Source organism: Notolepis coatsorum (assembly GCF_963971535.1).
Source record: "Notolepis coatsorum genome assembly, chromosome: 5".
In the NCBI taxonomy this organism is placed as follows: Eukaryota; Metazoa; Chordata; class Actinopteri; order Aulopiformes; family Paralepididae; genus Notolepis; species Notolepis coatsorum.
In genome coordinates this window covers 161,284,301-161,302,841 of record NC_140169.1, presented here as the reverse complement: position 1 = coordinate 161,302,841, position 18,541 = coordinate 161,284,301, and the positions used below count along the sequence as shown (strand labels likewise).

The window sequence follows — 18,541 nt, the reverse complement described above, 5'->3', positions numbered from 1 at the left end:
GGCCGCGAGCCCCGTCGCCGGAGGCGAACCAGACAGCCACCTCTCCTTCCCCGTTGCCGTCTGATCCAGCGCACAGCACTGGCGAAGAACGCAGTCCCCCTGACCAGTATATCCAATAAATCCGTGGAACGGGTGAGTAGTGTTGGGAAAGTGTCCGATGGGTTTGAACACCCGATGTGCAGAAGTTCTTCTTTGGTGTAGGACGTTAGACAGGACACAGATACAACACTGAACAAACAAAACGCAGCACACTGTAGCGCCAAGGCAGCCGTGGGCGGCGCCATCTTGTTTCCGGTCACCATGACAACTCGTCCAATTTGCTTTCCAGGAGCCTCTTGTTCACGGTGCAAGAATGGACATAAGTGACTGTGCAAGCCCTGGGCTGACTGGACTGCTGTGTGCTGCCGAAGTGGTACGCCTGAGACAGCTGGCAGACACAGCAGGACCAGAGTTAAAAGATGCTCAGGCTGTGTGCTTGAGGTTGCAGCGCTATGCAACCAGGGTGCTGGATCGCTGGAGACAGAGGTTGACTGTCGAGGAGCTGGGCATGCTTAGCTTATACAGCAGTGGAGCATTAAAACCGGACAAACAGGATGAGTTTCCAAATGTCTACCTGAGCCCTGTACTGGGAGAAATGTCTGGTCATCTACTTTCTGTAAAGGACTCAGCATTATACAAAATGGATAGGAAATCATGGTACAGAAACTGTGTCAAAGTAATTAATAAGAAATGGCTAAATAACAGAGTGGACACTGTATGGAGGAGCAGGCTGTGTGCAGGTAATGACACTCAACCTGTGTGGAGGGTTTTATATAAACCTCCTTTAAAAAACAAACAGCAGACCTTCTGTGGAGGATTCTGCATGGTGCTGTGGCAGTGAACGCTTTTGTTTCTATCATCAACCCAGAGGTGGATAATAAATGTCCTTTCTGTGGGTTGACTGAGACTGTTTTTCATGCATTTCTAGAGTGTAACAGGCTTTTAGGGCTATTTGAGCTGCTCACCGACGTTTTCAGGCATTTTGGTGAAACCTTTTCTGTTATTGGTTATATTTTTGGAGCAGGATATAAAAAAGAAAATAAGAAAAAATGGCAACTGCTTAATTTTCTGGTGGGGGAAGCTAAGCTTGCAGTCTATGTAAACAGGAGAAACAGAGTGGAAGATAAACCGGACCAGGATGCAGTATTAGTGTGGTGCTGTAATGTGAAGGCTAGAGTCTGGCTGGAGTTCAGGTTTTATAAAGCTATGGGAAATTTGGAGGCTTTTGCTCAGGAATGGTGTTATGGAAATGTGATTTGTGATGTCTTTGATGATGAATTGGTGTTTAACAACATTATGAATATGTGAAGTTCTATTTTTTTTTGTATTGTTTTTTTTAATCTTGAAGATGTAAAGTATTTTAAAGGCTTGTTGTAAAGATTTTTCATACAGTACAAAATAAAGTACTTTAAAAAATCAAATCAATCTCTCTCTCTCTCTCTCTCTCTCTCTCTCTCTGTCTCTCCCCCCCTCTCTCTCCCCGCCCCCCCCCCCTCTCTCTCTGCAGGTGACAATAATCAGCCACCTCCACAAGAGGTATGATGTGTTACAGATATACACCTATGTGGGCGACATCCTAATCGCCCTCAACCCTTTCCAGACCCTCAGCATCTACTCTCCCCAGGTTGGTGCTGCTGATCTAGAATACATTACATTAGATTAAAATGTCTTGTCGTCATACAGGGCGGCACGTGGCACAGTGGTTAGCACTGTTGCCTCACAGCAAGAAGGTCCTGGGTTCAAACCCCAGCAGGGGGCCTTTCTGTGTGGAGAATAGAATAGAAATACTTTGATTATCCCGAGGGAAATTTGACACTGCAAATCGCTCAACATTAAACATTTAGACAGAACAGGTCACGAATAAGAATAACAAAACAAATCAAATTGCCTAAGATAAGAGTAGAATAAAATATAATAAAAATAAAATAAAATATACAGTAAATAAATACAGTAAAAATATACTGAGGTCTACAGTAGGTGTAATATTGCACAGTGCTGTTTCAAGAGTAAGCGTCCAGGAAGATGGTAACTGTCACTCTGTGCTCAGTGATGCAGTGAGGCACATTGATGCATTGTATAGTCTGATGGCTGTCGGAATGAAGGACTTCCTGTGCCGTTCAGTGCTGCATTTAGGTAGTGTGAGCCTAGCACTGAACATGCTCCTCCTGTCAGCCAAGTCTGTGTATAGTGGGTGGGAGGGGTTTTCCCTGATGGCCTGGAGCTTAGCAAGGCTCCTCCTCTCCGCCACCCTCGCTAGAGTCCAGCTCCACCCCAACCACGCTACTGGCCTTCCTGACCAGCTTATCCAGCCTGTTTGTGTCCCTGTTGTGATGTTTGCATGTTCTCCCTGTGTTCGCGTGGGTTTCCTCTGGGTACTCTGGTTTCCTCCCACACCATAAAGACATGCATGTTAGGCAGGGACTACAGATGAAAACTAGCTCATTATCTAATTCTGGCACATTTACATTGATGTAGAAACTGAAGATGTTGATTAATGTGCACTGTCCCTGGGTACAAAATAAATAAATAAAATACAGCACAAGTACAGTATAACAAAAATAAGATTGGCATCCAACCAGAGTGCAAATGTAACAGTAAAGTGCAACAGTAATATACAATGTACAGGCACATAAACTGGGTATAAAATATATTAATTAGCACTACTGAGTAATAGTGCTAATCAGATGTATGTACAGAGTTGTAGTATTAATATGTACAGTGATACAGGTATAAAGACATTATGGTAGTAGGTCATACTGACCAGCAGCGTAACTATTGTAAGAGTAGGTAAGGGATATGTACAGATCAGATATTGCTCAGATCAGATGTTTTTGTTTGGCTGTTCACATTATTATAATTTTCTTAATGTGGCCAATATCAGATTCCAGTGTGAACTGGTCACTGCTCCTGAACTGACCCGCGTGCGCAAATGAACAATGAAGAAGATGCACGTAAATAATTGTGACAAATGTCAATCTATAGTGACAATGAAAGTCACTTTACAAAAAATCTGACCTATATCGGATTTAGGACCAACATATGAACGTGGCCCGAATGAGAATTGAAAAGATCAGATTCCATGTGATTTGTGCCGTGTTAATTAAGAAGGGGGGATCAATAAAGGAATATCTTATCTTATCTTATCTTAGATCTGAGTCATATTATGAGCAAAGAATTGGCATCAGATTTGGGCCACTTCCGTCTGCATTGTGAACATAGCCTCGGTCAAATGTGATGACTTTCTTCAGTTTACATGTATTAGGGCTGACCTCGACTAGTCCAATAGTCGACTAATCGATCGAAATAAAAAAGAAAATAATATTTTTTTTTCTTAAATCATTCATTACAAAAGCAAAGAGGCATAGACGCGTGGCTAACGCTAATGGCGCACATACCAGCGAGGCTAACTGCCTAAGAAAACGGGCACAGGGGGGAGCTCCAGTAGCTCACCACGTACCGCGAGCGCTATTTCAGCGCCGTGGACAACCGTGCTCGTCACGGATCTGGGGTTTAGCGAGTTCGAATCCCGGACTGCAGCCGTGCCTTTCCCAGAGTGTCTTCCCCCCCATCTGAACCCTTTCAGCCTGTTTCTGTCGGTCGAACTTGACCAGTATAAATGCGATAAACGTATAAAAGAGCCAGGGGAATGGCCAAAGTTAAAAAAAAAAAAAAAAAAAAAAACGGGCACAGAGGCACTGAAAGAGGATTTCACACACTACTAGACATATCAAGATGTATCCATCAGTGGACCAATTGCATGCTTTCACAGAGGACAAGAAGCCTTCAGTCGACTTCTTCAGACATTAAGCACCCCCCACAGCCCAAATGGAATGATCCCCCCCCCCAAAAATTATATATATATATAGTATATTATATATTTTCTTTTGCATTTAGGAGGGTAGTCGATTACCAGTTGACTATCTTAAAATTTCGGCCAATCAAAGTCGACTATACAAATCCTTAGTCGGGGACAGGCCTACATGTATGTATGTGGTGCTTAAGGTCATGTTTAGACGGAGAGAGTCTGAACAGAAACCGCAAAAGTCGTCTTGCGGTCTCACTTTTAATTTTGCGTTTAGACTAGTGTTTAGCGCATGCCTGTGACGTAAGCAGTACGCGACGAGAGCATTGAGAACCCTTTCGTCATAGTTTTATGCGGTTTGACTGTTCAGATGATAGCGCGAAGGTGTATGGTTTCTAGGATTTCCACCCAGGAAGGTGGATTAACTTTTTTGCGGATTCTCCCCGCAAAAACGCTGTTGCCGTATGAACAAAAGGCACATCCGATAAAATATTTTGCCGGATTCACCCGCGAGCGTTTCTGTCTAAACTGTGCCTAATACACATTGTCAGATACAATGGCAACCAGCAGCAGTGCTCAATTGGCAGAAAATAACTACCAAATCTTTTGGAAAACGGCAAAATGTTTTTGTGTAAAGGCAGGAATGACTTGGTACCCACGTGCTAAAAAGACTGCTACGGTCCTTGAAAGATACCTGATGTTCTGATGTCTGTTTCTAGTTCTCTAAGCTGTACCACGGAGTGAAGCGCGCTGACAACCCTCCACACATCTTCGCCACTGCGGACGCAGCCTATCAGGGCATGATGACCTTCCTTAAAGACCAGGTAATGTCACTATAAGGGGGAAAAACACTGGATACATTAATATTCTAATGCAATTCACATGCACATTAATATTATAATATCATTTAAATGTGCATTAATATTATAATATCATTTGGGAAAACTCAATAATGCAACCGCTGTAACCTGTTTAGGATGACCTCATATCCAAACTATGAGTAGCAGACTCCATATTATGATAGCGGGGATATTTTGACGCATAGCACACCGCGGACATTTGTGCTCCGCTGAGCACCCATGTGTTGTTGTGTATGAGAGGGCCATCTTTTTCTGGTGCGCCTGTTTGATATGGTGGTATGCTGCCATAAATAAATCTGATATGTGATTAGTGCTGTACACAACAGCAAGCGGGCGGGTGAGTGAGTTTCGTAACAATAATAATAATAATAATAATAATAATAATAATAATAATAATAATAATAATAATAATAATAATAATAATAATAATAATATATAAAATTTGTAGGGGCCCATTATATTTGGGGAACAAATCTCAAGGCGCTACAGAATTGTAAAGCGCATTACAAATAAAATCTATTATTAGAAGAATATAAAGACTAGTAAAAGAGTAAAAATAACATAAAATAAGTAGGACTAAAACTAGTAAAAGAGTCCTAGTAAAAGAGTAAAAAGAACATGAAATGTGAAGGGCTACAACTAGTAAAAGAGTAAAAGAACATAAAATAAGAAGGGCTACAACTAGTAAAAGAGTAAAAGAACATAAAATAAGAAGGGCTAAAACCAGTAAAATAACATAAAATAAGAAGGGCTAAAACCAGTAAAAGAACATAAAATAAGAAGGGCTAAAACTAGTAAAAGAACATAAAATAAGAAGGGCTAACACTAGTAAAAGAACATAAGATAAGAAGGGCTAAAACTAGTAAAATAACATAAAATAAGAAGGGCTAACACTAGTAAAAGAACATAAGATAAGAAGGGCTAAAACTAGTAAAAGAACATAAAATAAGAAGGGCTAAAACTAGTAAAAGAACATAAAATAAGAAGGGCTAAAAAGTAAAACTAGTAAAAGAACATAAAATAAGAAGGGCTTAAACTAATAAAAGAGTAAAATAGATACAAATCAACAAAAGGCTATTAAACATTTGTTTTGAGGCCCTTTCTAAAAGCTGTGGAGCTCTCAGGCGGTCAGGGAGAGCGTTCCACAGACTGGGAGCGGAGTAGCAGAAAGCCCGATCTCCCACGGTGTGCAGAGTTTGGTCCTCAGGCGCTGGAGGAGGTTTGCCTGGTCAAATTTGCCATGCAAAGCCCCACAGTCCTGCTGCTCGCTGTGGGAAACATGTTGAAAGTAAATAGTATTCCTGTAGTCCCCCCCCCGTGCCGGATCCATTTGAAATGAAGTATTTGATGTTCGCAGAAGATGTAATGGTTTCCTTTCTGTTTCAGTGCATCATCATCAGCGGGGAGAGCGGTGCAGGGAAGACCGAGAGCGCTCACCTGATCGTCCAACACCTGACCTTCCTGGGGAAGGTAGAGCTACCGCTTCCTTGGACTGTCATGCTACCTGGCTAGCTAGCTACCTGTCCCCAGCATGCCGCTCAGCGGTGTAACAGTTAATAGGGTCCCCACTCAATAGGGAGGTGTAGTCTGATGTCACTGGTTGTTAGGTGTAGCCGGTTCAACGCTGAACCTGCCACTACTTCGACCATGCCTTGAGTGGGAGTCGAACCCCGGGCGTCCGCACCGGGGCCAGCATCGCAAACCGCTGCGCCAAGAAAGGAATTCCCTTCTAACTAACCATGTCTATCCTGTCTCTGAGGATCAGGGGAGTGAGTTTTACTTCTATGTACCGCTACCGAGCCAGCAACGTCTCTGGTCACACTATCGCGGTACATATCCGTTACATTCACCCCCCATAAACTCACTCCACTCCACCCAAGGCACTTCGATGCCTTGAGTGTGATTCGAACCCCGGTCTCCCGCACCGCGGGCGACACCACAGACCTTTGCGCTAGGAACGAATTCCCTCCTAAGCGCTCAGTTTTGGATGCCGCTGGGGAGTGAGTTTTACTTCTATGTGCCGTAGTCACACTATCGCGGCACATATCCGTTACATTCACCCCCCCTAAACTCACACCACCCAAGGCATCCGGGTCACGGCACCACTGTAGCCGGTTCAACGCTGAACCTGCCACTACTTCGACCATGCCTTGAGTGGGAGTCGAACCCCGGGCGTCCGCACCGGGCCAGCATCGCAAACCGCTGCGCCAAGAAAGGAATTCCCTTCTAACTAACCATGTCTATCCTGTCTCTGAGGATCAGGGGAGTGAGTTTTACTTCTATGTACCGCTACCGAGCCAGCCACGTCTCTGGTCACACTATCGCGGTACATATCCGTTACATTGGGATTCATCATTGGGAAAATGGATTATCGGCTATTGTAACAAATCTGCGGCATGGAAATTGAAAAGATTTCCATTTTTGCACAAAATGAGTTCCCGTCTATCACTAACATTATTGTTTAAGCATTTAAATATAATTTGGCGATTTAGTTTTTATGATTAATTGCAAATATTTTCATGTTGAGCTATAGATTGTGGATGAATAAGCACAGAAAGGTACTGTACACCATGCAAATGTGAAGCGATACCGGAGTCTCAAGGCGAGCACAGAAAGACTCAGAAGAAGCTTCTATCCCCAGGCCATCAGGCTGCTAAACGAACAATGAATGAACACTACACAACAACAACCACCAAACGCACATAGCACACACATCCACACGCACACACTCACTTTAAACAAACACACTGTAGCACCCACTCCACACACTTTATAGCACACACCCACTTTAAACAAACACACTGTAGCACCCACTCCCCACACTTTATATTTATTGATGAAGGATTGCACTACAACTCGTACACCTTACTGTAAATTGTACCTAAAATTGTACCTCATCCCATTTCTGCTTTGCACTAGATAGTACTGTACATTAGTACACTGCATAGTATTGTATATTATATGGTAACTCAGAACATTGTACATATGTCTATACCGAACACTGTGACCTCATTTTTCTTCTTCTAAATTACATGCTATATTATGTTATTTGATACTATCTTGTCTAGCACAGTCTCTGGAGCGTAACAGTAAGAAGCATTTTGTATGAAAGTATTCTGTACTTCTGTATGACAACTATTAAAGAACTTGAACTTTTAAACGAGACAATTTAGAAATGGGCAATGGGGGAAATACATTGCATTGGACAGAGGGTGGAACACGGAAAAACGGCGATGACGTAACCACTATACCTCCCTATACACTACACAGTGTAGGCGCGGGTAAAAACAAGGGGAAATATATTTAACTATAACTATTATATATAACTATATATAATTATATATTTTATATAACTATATTATATATGATATATAACTATATATTATATATAACTATTACATTTTCTATAATTTACAGACTATTAGAATATCTGAAAATCGATGCCCATCCCTAGTAAAAATGTACACCCTCCCGATACTGTGCAGTGCTTTGGATAAGAGTGCACGCCAATGGGCGGCTGGGTAACGCAGTGGAGAATGCACTCGCCTACCACCGCAGAGACTCTGGGATCTAATCCAGCTGTCAGCGGTAACTCCGGCTTGGTCAGTCGTCCCTACTAACACAATTGGCAGTGTTAGCGGGTGGGAAGCGGAAGCCGGTGGGGTATGTGTCCTGGTCGTTGTAAACTGCGACTCCTACTGGTCGGTCGGGGCGCCTGTTGAGCAGGGAGGGGATCGGGGGGAAATAGCGTGAACCTCCACACACGTTACAATCCCCCAGTGAGACTCCTCGCTGTCAGGTGAAAAGAAGCGGCTGGCTGACTCCACATGTATCGGAGGACGCATGTGGTAGTTCTATACCCTCCCTAGGCCGGCAGTGGGGCAATGTGCGCAAAGACCAGGAAGGGAGTTGGCATAACGACTAAATTGGGATGGGAGCAAAAGTGAAAAAAGAAAAAAAGCTGCGTTCCATCTCTGCTTTCAGGCGAACAACCGGGCCCTCCGAGAGAAGATCTTGCAGGTGAACCCGCTGGTCGAGGCCTTTGGAAACGCGTGTACAGCCATCAACGACAACTCCAGTCGCTTCGGGAAGTACCTGGAGATGAAGTTCACGCCCACGGGGGCCGTCATGGGGGCCAAGATCTCCGAGTACCTGTTGGAGAAGTCCAGGGTCATCAAACAAGCTGTGTAAGTACCAGGGGCCCCCTGAGTGTGGGGGGCAAGGGCTGGGTAGTTTTCTTTATTTCTTTATTTCTTAATTTCAGATCCCCATTAGTCACTGCCTCAGCAGCGACTATTCTTCCTGGGGTCTGGATACAAACATATAAAAATCAAACAAGAATAATCAATAAAACAACATAAAAACAAAACAAATATCAATAAAACACCAATAAAATATACAAACAAATATAGAACATTAAACAAATCAGACATACAAACAAATATAGAACAATAACAAATATACAAACATATAGAACGAATCAAATATCAATAAAACAACAAATATCAATAAACGGAGACATCTCAGAGAAAACTAAAAAGTGCTCAAAAACAGCACGACATTCCATACACTAATACTCTAATACTCCTTTTTTTTTTTTTTTTTACTTTTTTTGGAGATCGATGTCATCGATGTCATCATTTTCATCAACAAAAATATACAGGGCGGCTAGGTGGTGTAGTGGGCAAGGCGCTCGCCATCAACGCTGGAGACGCTGGGTTCGAATCCAGCTCTCTGCGTTGCTATCAGCTTGGCTGGTCGTTCATACTAACACAATTGGCAGTGTTAGGGGTGGGAAAGCTGATGGGTGGGTCCTGGGCGTTGTGGACAGCGACCCCTACAGTTCGGTCGGGGCGCCTGCACAGCGAGGGTAGGATCTGGAGGGAGGTAGTGCGACCTTCCACACGTTACACTCTCCCGGTGAGAATCTGCGCTGCCAGGCTGGCTGCCGGCTGGCTGCACATGCGTCGGAGGAAAGCATGTGACAGTCTCCGGCCTCCCGGACCAACAGTAGGGGGGAGTGCGCAACAACCAGGAAGGGAGTTGGGAATTGGCATAACGACTAACAGTGGGATGGGAGAAAAATCGGAAAAAGGAGGGGGGAAAAAGATAACAAAAAATATATATATATATATATATATATATACTGTACGTCACACCCCGCGCCTCTCCCTGCCGTCTGCAAGTGGCTAATCTTGAGTTTCCGACCCCCCAGTAAGCTAACCATGGATAAATCCAAAAAAAGGAAGGTCTGAGGAAAATAGAGGGTTTAATTCAGCGTGGACAGATTAATTTGCTTTCACGACTAACGATGCAGGCTTACCTGTATGCCTGATATGTAGGGGTGGGAATCACCAGTTTCATCACGATACGATACGATATCGATTCTTTGGACAACGATATGATATTTGCCGATATCACAAAGTCTGCCACGATACGATACGATACGATTCAATTCAGGTGCCTGCGATCAATATGAGGCGATATTATGTGCCCATTTAACACAATCAGTCACATTTAGATCAACTAAAAAAAGGCTACGGAAATATCAATTGATGTATTTATTTTTGAGCTCTTCCAGACATTTAAATGAAAAACAATCTATTGTTTTTAATACAAATAGACCTCCTGTTCACTTTTTATATATTGAGCTTTAACACACACACAGACACACACACACACACACACACAGTCCCCCACGGCCCCCACCCCTCCTCCTTCCAAGTCCCCTCTCCACTCTCCTGTTCTCTCTCACGGTTAGCTGCTTAGCTTTTAAGCCGCCAACGCGACGTTCATTTAGATATTTAACGCGACGTTGGCATAAAGGAATGGCGACGATGCAACGCCTGTTATATGAATTTTACCCGTTGCGGGGAAAAAACTGAACAGACTTATATCGGCTCGCAAAATAGACGCTCTGTAGTGCTTTACAGCAGACGCAAACACTGCTGTAATGTCTACACAGAGTTTCACAATACTGGGCGCCGGCGGATATGACTCGCGCGGATTTTCAAAATAAGAGTATCGCAATATGAATCGATCTTTTTACGTTGCATCGATCCTATTTGATTATTGATAATAGATCGATATATCGATCTGGATCGATGTATTGTCCCACCCCTACTGATATGTGGTGCGAAATTTGCGAACAACGAAAAATGTATTTTTTATTTTATAGATTTTCCACAAATAAGGGAAGGACTCAAATAGAGCTGCATAGTTCAGTGTTTTATTTCAAAGTAGGTCTACAGATGCCAATGTTTTTTCTCCTTTTCTGTGTTTTATTTCAAAGTAGGTCTACACATGGTAGTCTTTTTTCAAAGTGGACTACTTTTTATTTTATAAATGTTCCACAAATAAGGAAAGGACTCAAATATACCTGAATAGTTCAGGGTTTTATTTCAAAGTTGGTCTACAGACACCAGTGTTTTGTCTCCTCTTCTGTGTTTTATTTAAAAATAGGTCTACACAGCCAGTATTTTTTCTCCTCTTCATAAGAGTTTGAGGTTTTCCTTTGTTATAACAGGTAAAAACAGCAATAAAAAGTATTTTTTTTTCTTTTTGTTGCTTTATAATTCCATTAATGCAACAAACTGTGTGCTATAAGTATAAAGTGTAATACATCGTAAATTACTTTGGGTATGCAATTGTCAGGCATTTTATGCTAAATGTGGGGTATGCTTGGGGATATATAAAACGTTATACACTGTGTTATCTTCATTTTAAGGGTAAATAGGTTGTGCGGCTCCCTGAGCATTTTATTTTGTGGGAGGGGGGAAAAGTGGCTCTTTTGATAGTAAAGGTTGCTGACCCCTGCACTAGACAAATCAACACATAACCCAACACAAGAACCCATTCATTAGACACAGATTAGACTAAACCAAAATCAATCTCTTTCTGCATTACAGCCCCTCTTATTAGTCTCCTCTTGAATCCCACCTTACTGGTGGTAATTGAAACCAAATACTGTGGAAGTCTATTCCAGTAGGACATTGCCCTGTACATTACAGTTTTCATTAAGGCTTCAGTTCTGGGTCTCGGCAGGGCGAACCGACCCCTCAAGGCTTGTCTAGTGCCATAGCCATGACCATCACTGGTAAGCACCAGCTGCGAAAAGAGGCACACAGGTTTATGTAAAGTATAAATATTTCTCATAAACAAAATAAGACTACACACTAGTCTCTCATTGACTCATCCATGACAGTTCCTTGTGCATTTGTTCAACACTGTTTCTAATTGAGCTATGCAATGCAAGTCTTGCAGCTCTATTTTGAGTAAGCTGTATTTTATTTAAGTCTTGTTTAGATGCATTTGACCAGATTGCTGGACAGTAGTCCAGATGTGACAAAACTAGCGATTGTATGACTTGCTTGGTAGCTGTGTCAGTAAAAAAAATAGGCATTCCGTCTAATAATTGAAATACTTCTGCTCATTTTTGTTACAATATTGTTAATGTGAGTTGACCAAGAGAGTGTTTCATCTATTATAACTCTGTAGAGGTCTAAGCACTGGAGTGGCTGGGTAGTGTGTAGAGGTCTAAGCACTGGAGTGGCTTTGTAGTGTGTAGAGGTCTAAGCACTGGAGTGGCTGGGTAGTGTAGAGGACACACACAAAAGGGGAATCTTAAGGAATCGCTGAGCGATGAGAGAGGGTGGGGGACAACACAAGAATAAAATAAATACTGTAGGAAACACAAAACACCAGTATAAAATAACTGGGTAAAAATCCCAAAATAACCACCACTGCCTAGCAGTTGAAAACAACAAGAAAAACTATAGCACTACCATCGGTAGTGTGATAGTAAAGGGTTAACCTTCTGTAGTGTGGCAGTGAAAGGGTTAACCTGCTGTTGTGTGGCAGTGAAAGGGTTAACCTTCTGTGTATTGTCACAGTGAAAGGGTTAACCGTTTGGTAGTGTGGCAGTGAAAGGGTTCTGTTGTGTGGCAGTGAACGGGTTAACCCTTTGTTGTGTGGCAGTGAAAGGGTTAACCTTCTGTGTCTTGTCGCAGTGAAAGGGTTAACTGTTTGGTAGTGCGGCAGTGAAAGGGTTAACAAGTGACGACGTATCGACCCACCCAGCTCAACATGAGGCGTCGCTGAAAACACACCACGCTTCTGAAACTGCAGCTGGAGCAGCCAGTGTGCACGACGCCACGCTGGTGTCAAGGGTTAGAGTGGTGTTTTCCTCAGCCGCGAGTTCGGAAAAACTGCTCTCCTCATCGGTATGTCCCCCCTGACCGCTCGCCCCCCTTCGGTTTAGAAACTGCAGAAACAATCTTTTCTCTTCTCCTGCTCAATACGCTCTGGTTTGACAAGCTGAATATTGACCGGTGTTTGACTGAAGTATGAAGTGAGACTTTTCAGGGCTGTCTAGGCTCTCAGGGAACTTTCTCCAGTTATTAATCCTGGACTTCACAAAAGCCGTCATCTCCACATTTGGAGAAAGTTACAAGCTGCTTTAAGTTCCTTTTAAGAAGAATGAACCACTCACTCTGTTATGATTTGGTTGGTGTGTTGGACCCAGCTGCAGTGCAGAACGGATAGATGAGGCAGGGGGTTGATTCTCAAACAAAAGGTTACTTATTTATTGTTCGAATATCAAAAGGCATACACGCAGACAACGGCACACAAAAAAAATGAGAGAATACCGTTGTCTCCAAAAGAGGGAAAGTAAAGGGGAGAAAACTAGTCTCCAAAACACGTTATTGCACAATGACATAAATTTAACCGTATAGCAAAAGGGAGAAAACACTGTCTCCAAAACATAGCACAAAACAAAACATGGCGCGTGGCGGTGCTACACATAAGCACATGAAAAGGTTATACAAACGATAATGCAAGGCACGGTAAATACTATAAACGATGAACTAACTTATCCTCCATGGCAGGAGCGATGAGCGTTTTACTCAACGGTGTACTCACAGGTAGGTTCAGTGATCGACTGACAGTCTCAATAGTAACCAGGAAGAGCATATAAAGCCAACCTAACTAGACACACCAGGTGCCAATGAATGCAATCAGGGCAGATAGACAGGTTACCATCAGGTAACGCTAGGGCTTTGCACCTTTCTCTTTGACCAAACCATCTAGCCGTCTCCTTTTTGTCTATAATTAGCCGTGCAGCTTTACCAGCCTCTATGACCCGACAACAACCCAGTTTGAGAGAGTATATACAAACAAGTTTCTAGGGGTCTTAACTAGGGATGTCCGATATTATCGGCCGACCGATATTATCGGCCGATATCGGCAGTAAAATGTGATATCGGAAAATATCGGTATCGGTTTAAAAAAAAGAAAAACAATAACAATATTTGTTATATATATATCCAGTGAAATTATTAGTTACCTGAAATTATTCTGTTTTTTGGGGGGGGAAACCCTGCATATATCAGTATCGGTTGATATCGGTATCGGAAATTAAGAGTTGGACAATATCGGAATATCGGTATCGGTAAAAAAGCCAATATCGAGCATCCCTAGTCTTAACACTTTGAGTGCCACTCACGGCTTTTCTCGGGTTTACGACCCGACCGTTGAATGCCACTCACGGCTTTTCTCTGAATTTTTTTATTTAATTTTTTTTAGCGATCTGAAATCATATTGCATCACGCGAGCCTACCCTCGCCTGCCCAGGGACCTCCGCCGCTCAGATGTGAAAAAAGCGCCCCCTATCGTCTCCCAGATGGTAAATCACCCTTTTGGAATGGACTCAATGAAAATGGATGGGGAAAAAAATATTCCAGTCCACATTTTCCAGTCCACTGATGCAGCCGGAGTTACCAGAGTTCATTCTGGAGCCTCTGAGCCCCGCGGATCATGAGTTCTACTGTATACATGTTAGATCTATACACTTATCGATTTTTTCGAATGGTGATCAGAAATTGGAATATACCATTTGGATACCATCTGATGTCAGGTAAGGAATTTATGTTATCAGTGTTAGGATAATCAGACTCGTTTTCACAGAGATATAAGCTTTTTTGTGATATGTGCTCTAGCTGTTTTCACTGTAAAAGCCATGAGGAAATGAAAGCAGCTATTTGAAAACGATTCATAAATAGGCCGACAAATATCAACGTTCTGGAATATTCCAGTAAAAGGCGATTATCACAGAATGGGTTGTTTTTCACCTGAAAACGGGTGCTTTTCAAAATGCTATCAAACGGAAGTGAAGCGATAAAAAACCAATCTGCCATGACAACATTGACTGGAAAATTATTCTTTCATAAGCGACAGGCAGATTAGACACATAGCCATAATTTAAAACATAGATTAGGCGATATTAACGTTAACATTGGCGCCGATGATGGCATTCAAGGGACTAAATGGGAATTAACCCACGGCGCTCAAAGTGTTAATAGACCACAAACTCTGCTGGAAACCCCATATAAAATATTTGTGTTCAAAGTTAGCGAGAAGTATTGGTATACTGGGCAAGACTAGATATATCCTGAATCAGAAAACTATATACATTATATTGCACACTCATTGTACCATATCTATCATATTGTGTTGAAATCTGGGGAAATACTTATAAAAGCAACTTACAAAAGATATGCACACTGCAAAAAAGAGCCATACGGATAGTACATCATGGTAGATATTTAGATCACACAAATAGTCTGTTTGTAAGGAGTCAAACATAAAAATTCATGGACTTAATCAAATTCAAATCTGCACAAATTATGATTCTGGCAATAAAAAACAAATTACCAAGCAATATTAAAAAAGAATTCACGGCTAGAGAGAGTGTTTATCATTTTAGAGGGACATTAGCTTTAAAGCAACCTACGGTACGTACAACTCTTAAAAGTATGTGCATTGCAGTTTGTGGGGTATCATGGATGCGAGTATAAAATTAAGCAAAAATATCAATACATTTAAAGGTAGCTATAAACAAGCACTTATGGACACATATAAGAGAGAGGAGCTTGAGCAGTAATGTGACTGCCTATTATTTTGTCTCATTTGGATATTTGGATATATAAAAAACTGTACTTTTATTTAATTTTTTATTATTTGTTATATTATTTTTATTTTTATTAAATTATAATGTCAAATATTGTAAGGAAGGGGCAGGGCCTGATAAGTTGTTTTACTTCCCCCTGTTCCTTCTCGAACACTTATTGTATGGAAATAGTCTTTGACTATTTACCTTTTTGTTTTTTAAACTTGTTTTATGTTTCTATGTTCGAGACAAATAAAAATCAAATCAAATCAAAATCAAATCAAATCCTCCATACAGTCGGAGCCCGCGGGTTCGATGCCGGAGGTGTTGACAGTCTTAGCAGCACAGAGCTGAGGAGGACAGAGAGATGAAGAGGACGGAGAGATGAGGAGGACAGAGAGATGAGGACAGAGAGATGAAGAGGACAGAGAGATGAGGACAGAGAGATGAGGAGGACAGAGAGATGAGGAGGACAGAGAGATGAGGTGGACAGAGAGATGAGGAGGGCAGAGAGATGAGGAGGACGGAGAGATGAGGAGGACAGAGAGATGAGGAGGACGGAGAGATGAGGAGGACAGAGGGATGAGGACAGAGAGATGAGGACAGAGGGATGAGGAGGACAGAGAGATGAAGAGGACAGAGAGATGAAGAGGACAGAGAGATGAGGAGGACAGAGAGATGAGGAGGACAGAGAGATGAGGAGGACGGAGAGATGAGGAGGACAGAGGATGAGGAGAACAGAGGGATGAGGACAGAGAGATGAGGACAGAGGGATGAGGAGGACAGAGAGATGAGGAGGACAGAGAGATGAGGAGGACAGAGAGATGAAGAGGACGGAGAGATGAGGACAGAGAGATGAGGACAGAGAGATGAGGAGGACAGAGAGATGAGGACAGAGAGATGAGGACGACAGAGAGATGAAGAGGACGGAGAGATGAGGAGGACAGAGAGATGAGGACAGAGAGATGAGGAGGAGAGAGAGATGAGGAGGACAGAGAGATGAAGAGGACGGAGAGATGAGGACAGAGAGATGAGGACAGAGAGATGAGGAGGATAGAGAGATGAAGAGGACGGAGAGATGAGGAGGACAGAGAAATGATGAGGACGGAGAGATGAGGACAGAGATATGAGGAGGACAGAGATATGAGGAGGACGGAGAGATGAGGAGGACAGAGAGATGATGAGGACGGAGAGATGAGGAGGACAGAGAGATGAAGAGGACAAAGAGATGAGGACGGAGAGATGAGGAGGACAGAGAGATGAGGGGGACAGAGAGATGAGGAGGACAGAGAGATGAGGAGGACAGAGAGATGAGGACGGAGAGATGAGCAGGATGGAGAGATGAGGAGGACAGAGAGATGAGGAGGACAGAGAGATGAAGAGGACAGAGATGATTATGAGGATGGAGAGATGATGAGGACAGAGATGATGATGAGGATGGAGAGATGAGGAGGACAGAGAGATGAAGAGGACAGAGAGATGAAGAGGACAGAGAGATGAGGAGGACAGAGAGATGAAGAGGACAGAGAGATGAAGAGGACAGAGCGATGAGGAGGACAGAGAGATGAGGAGGACAGAGAGATGAGGAGGACAGAGAGATGAGGAGGACGGAGAGATGAGGAGGAGGAGAGAGAGATGATGAGGACAGAGAGATGAAGACAGAGAGATGAGGAGGATGGAGAGATGAGGAGGACAGAGAGATGAGGAGGACGGAGAGATTAGGACGACAGAGGGATGAGGAGGACAGAGAGATGAGGAGGACAGAGAGATGAGGACAGAAAGATGAGGAGGATGGAGAGATGAGGAGGACAGAGAGCTGAGGAGGACAGAGATATGAGGAGGACGGAGAGATGAAGAGGACGGAGAGATGAAGAGGACAGAGAGATGAGGAGGACAGAGAGATGAAGAGGACGGAGAGATGAGGACAGAGAGATGAGGACAGAGAGATAAGGAGGACAGAGAGATGAAGAGGACGGATAGATGAGGAGGACAGAGCGATGAGGAGGACAGAGAGATGATGAGGACAGAGAGATGAGGAGGAGAGAGAGATGAGGAGGACAGAGAGATCAGGAGGACAGAGAGATGAGGAGGACAGAGAGATGAGGAGGACGGAGAGATGAGGAGGACAGAGAGATGAGGAGGACAGAGAGATGAGGAGGACAGAGAGATGAGGAGGACAGAGAGATGAAGAGGACAGAGAGATGAGGAGGACAGAGAGATGAGGACAGAGAGATGAAGAGGACAGAGAGATGAGGACAGAGAGATGAGGAGGACAGAGAGATGAGGACAGAGAGATGAAGAGGACAGAGAGATGAAGAGGACAGAGAGATGAGGAGGACAGAGAGATGAAGAGGACAGAGAGATGAGGAGGACAGAGCGATGAGGAGGACAGAGCGATGAGGAGGACAGAGAGATGAGGAGGACAGAGAGATGAGGAGGACGGAGAGATGAGGAGGAGGAGAGAGAGATGATGAGGACAGAGAGATGAAGACAGAGAGATGAGGAGGATGGAGAGATGAGGAGGACAGAGAGATGAGGAGGACGGAGAGATTAGGACGACAGAGGGATGAGGAGGACAGAGAGATGAGGAGGACAGAGAGATGAGGACAGAAAGATGAGGAGGATGGAGAGATGAGGAGGACAGAGAGCTGAGGAGGACAGAGATATGAGGAGGACGGAGAGATGAAGAGGACGGAGAGATGAAGAGGACAGAGAGATGAGGAGGACAGAGAGATGAAGAGGACGGAGAGATGAGGACAGAGAGATGAGGACAGAGAGATAAGGAGGACAGAGAGATGAAGAGGACGGATAGATGAGGAGGACAGAGCGATGAGGAGGACAGAGAGATGATGAGGACAGAGAGATGAGGAGGAGAGAGAGATGAGGAGGACA

At 43.4% G+C, this 18,541-nt stretch overlaps 1 protein-coding gene across 1 annotated transcript in view; it reads left to right on the top strand.

Annotated features, from left to right (window-relative positions):
• Positions 1–18,541, top strand: part of myo3b (myosin IIIB) — a gene marked incomplete at its 3' end in the record, with an annotated part of 495,246 nt that overhangs the window by 100,366 nt on the left and 376,339 nt on the right. The window contains 4 exon segments of the mRNA XM_084314352.1: positions 1,547–1,663; positions 4,561–4,665; positions 6,088–6,171; positions 8,686–8,888. Of these exon segments, the coding sequence (XP_084170478.1) occupies positions 1,547–1,663; positions 4,561–4,665; positions 6,088–6,171; positions 8,686–8,888 (509 nt within the window).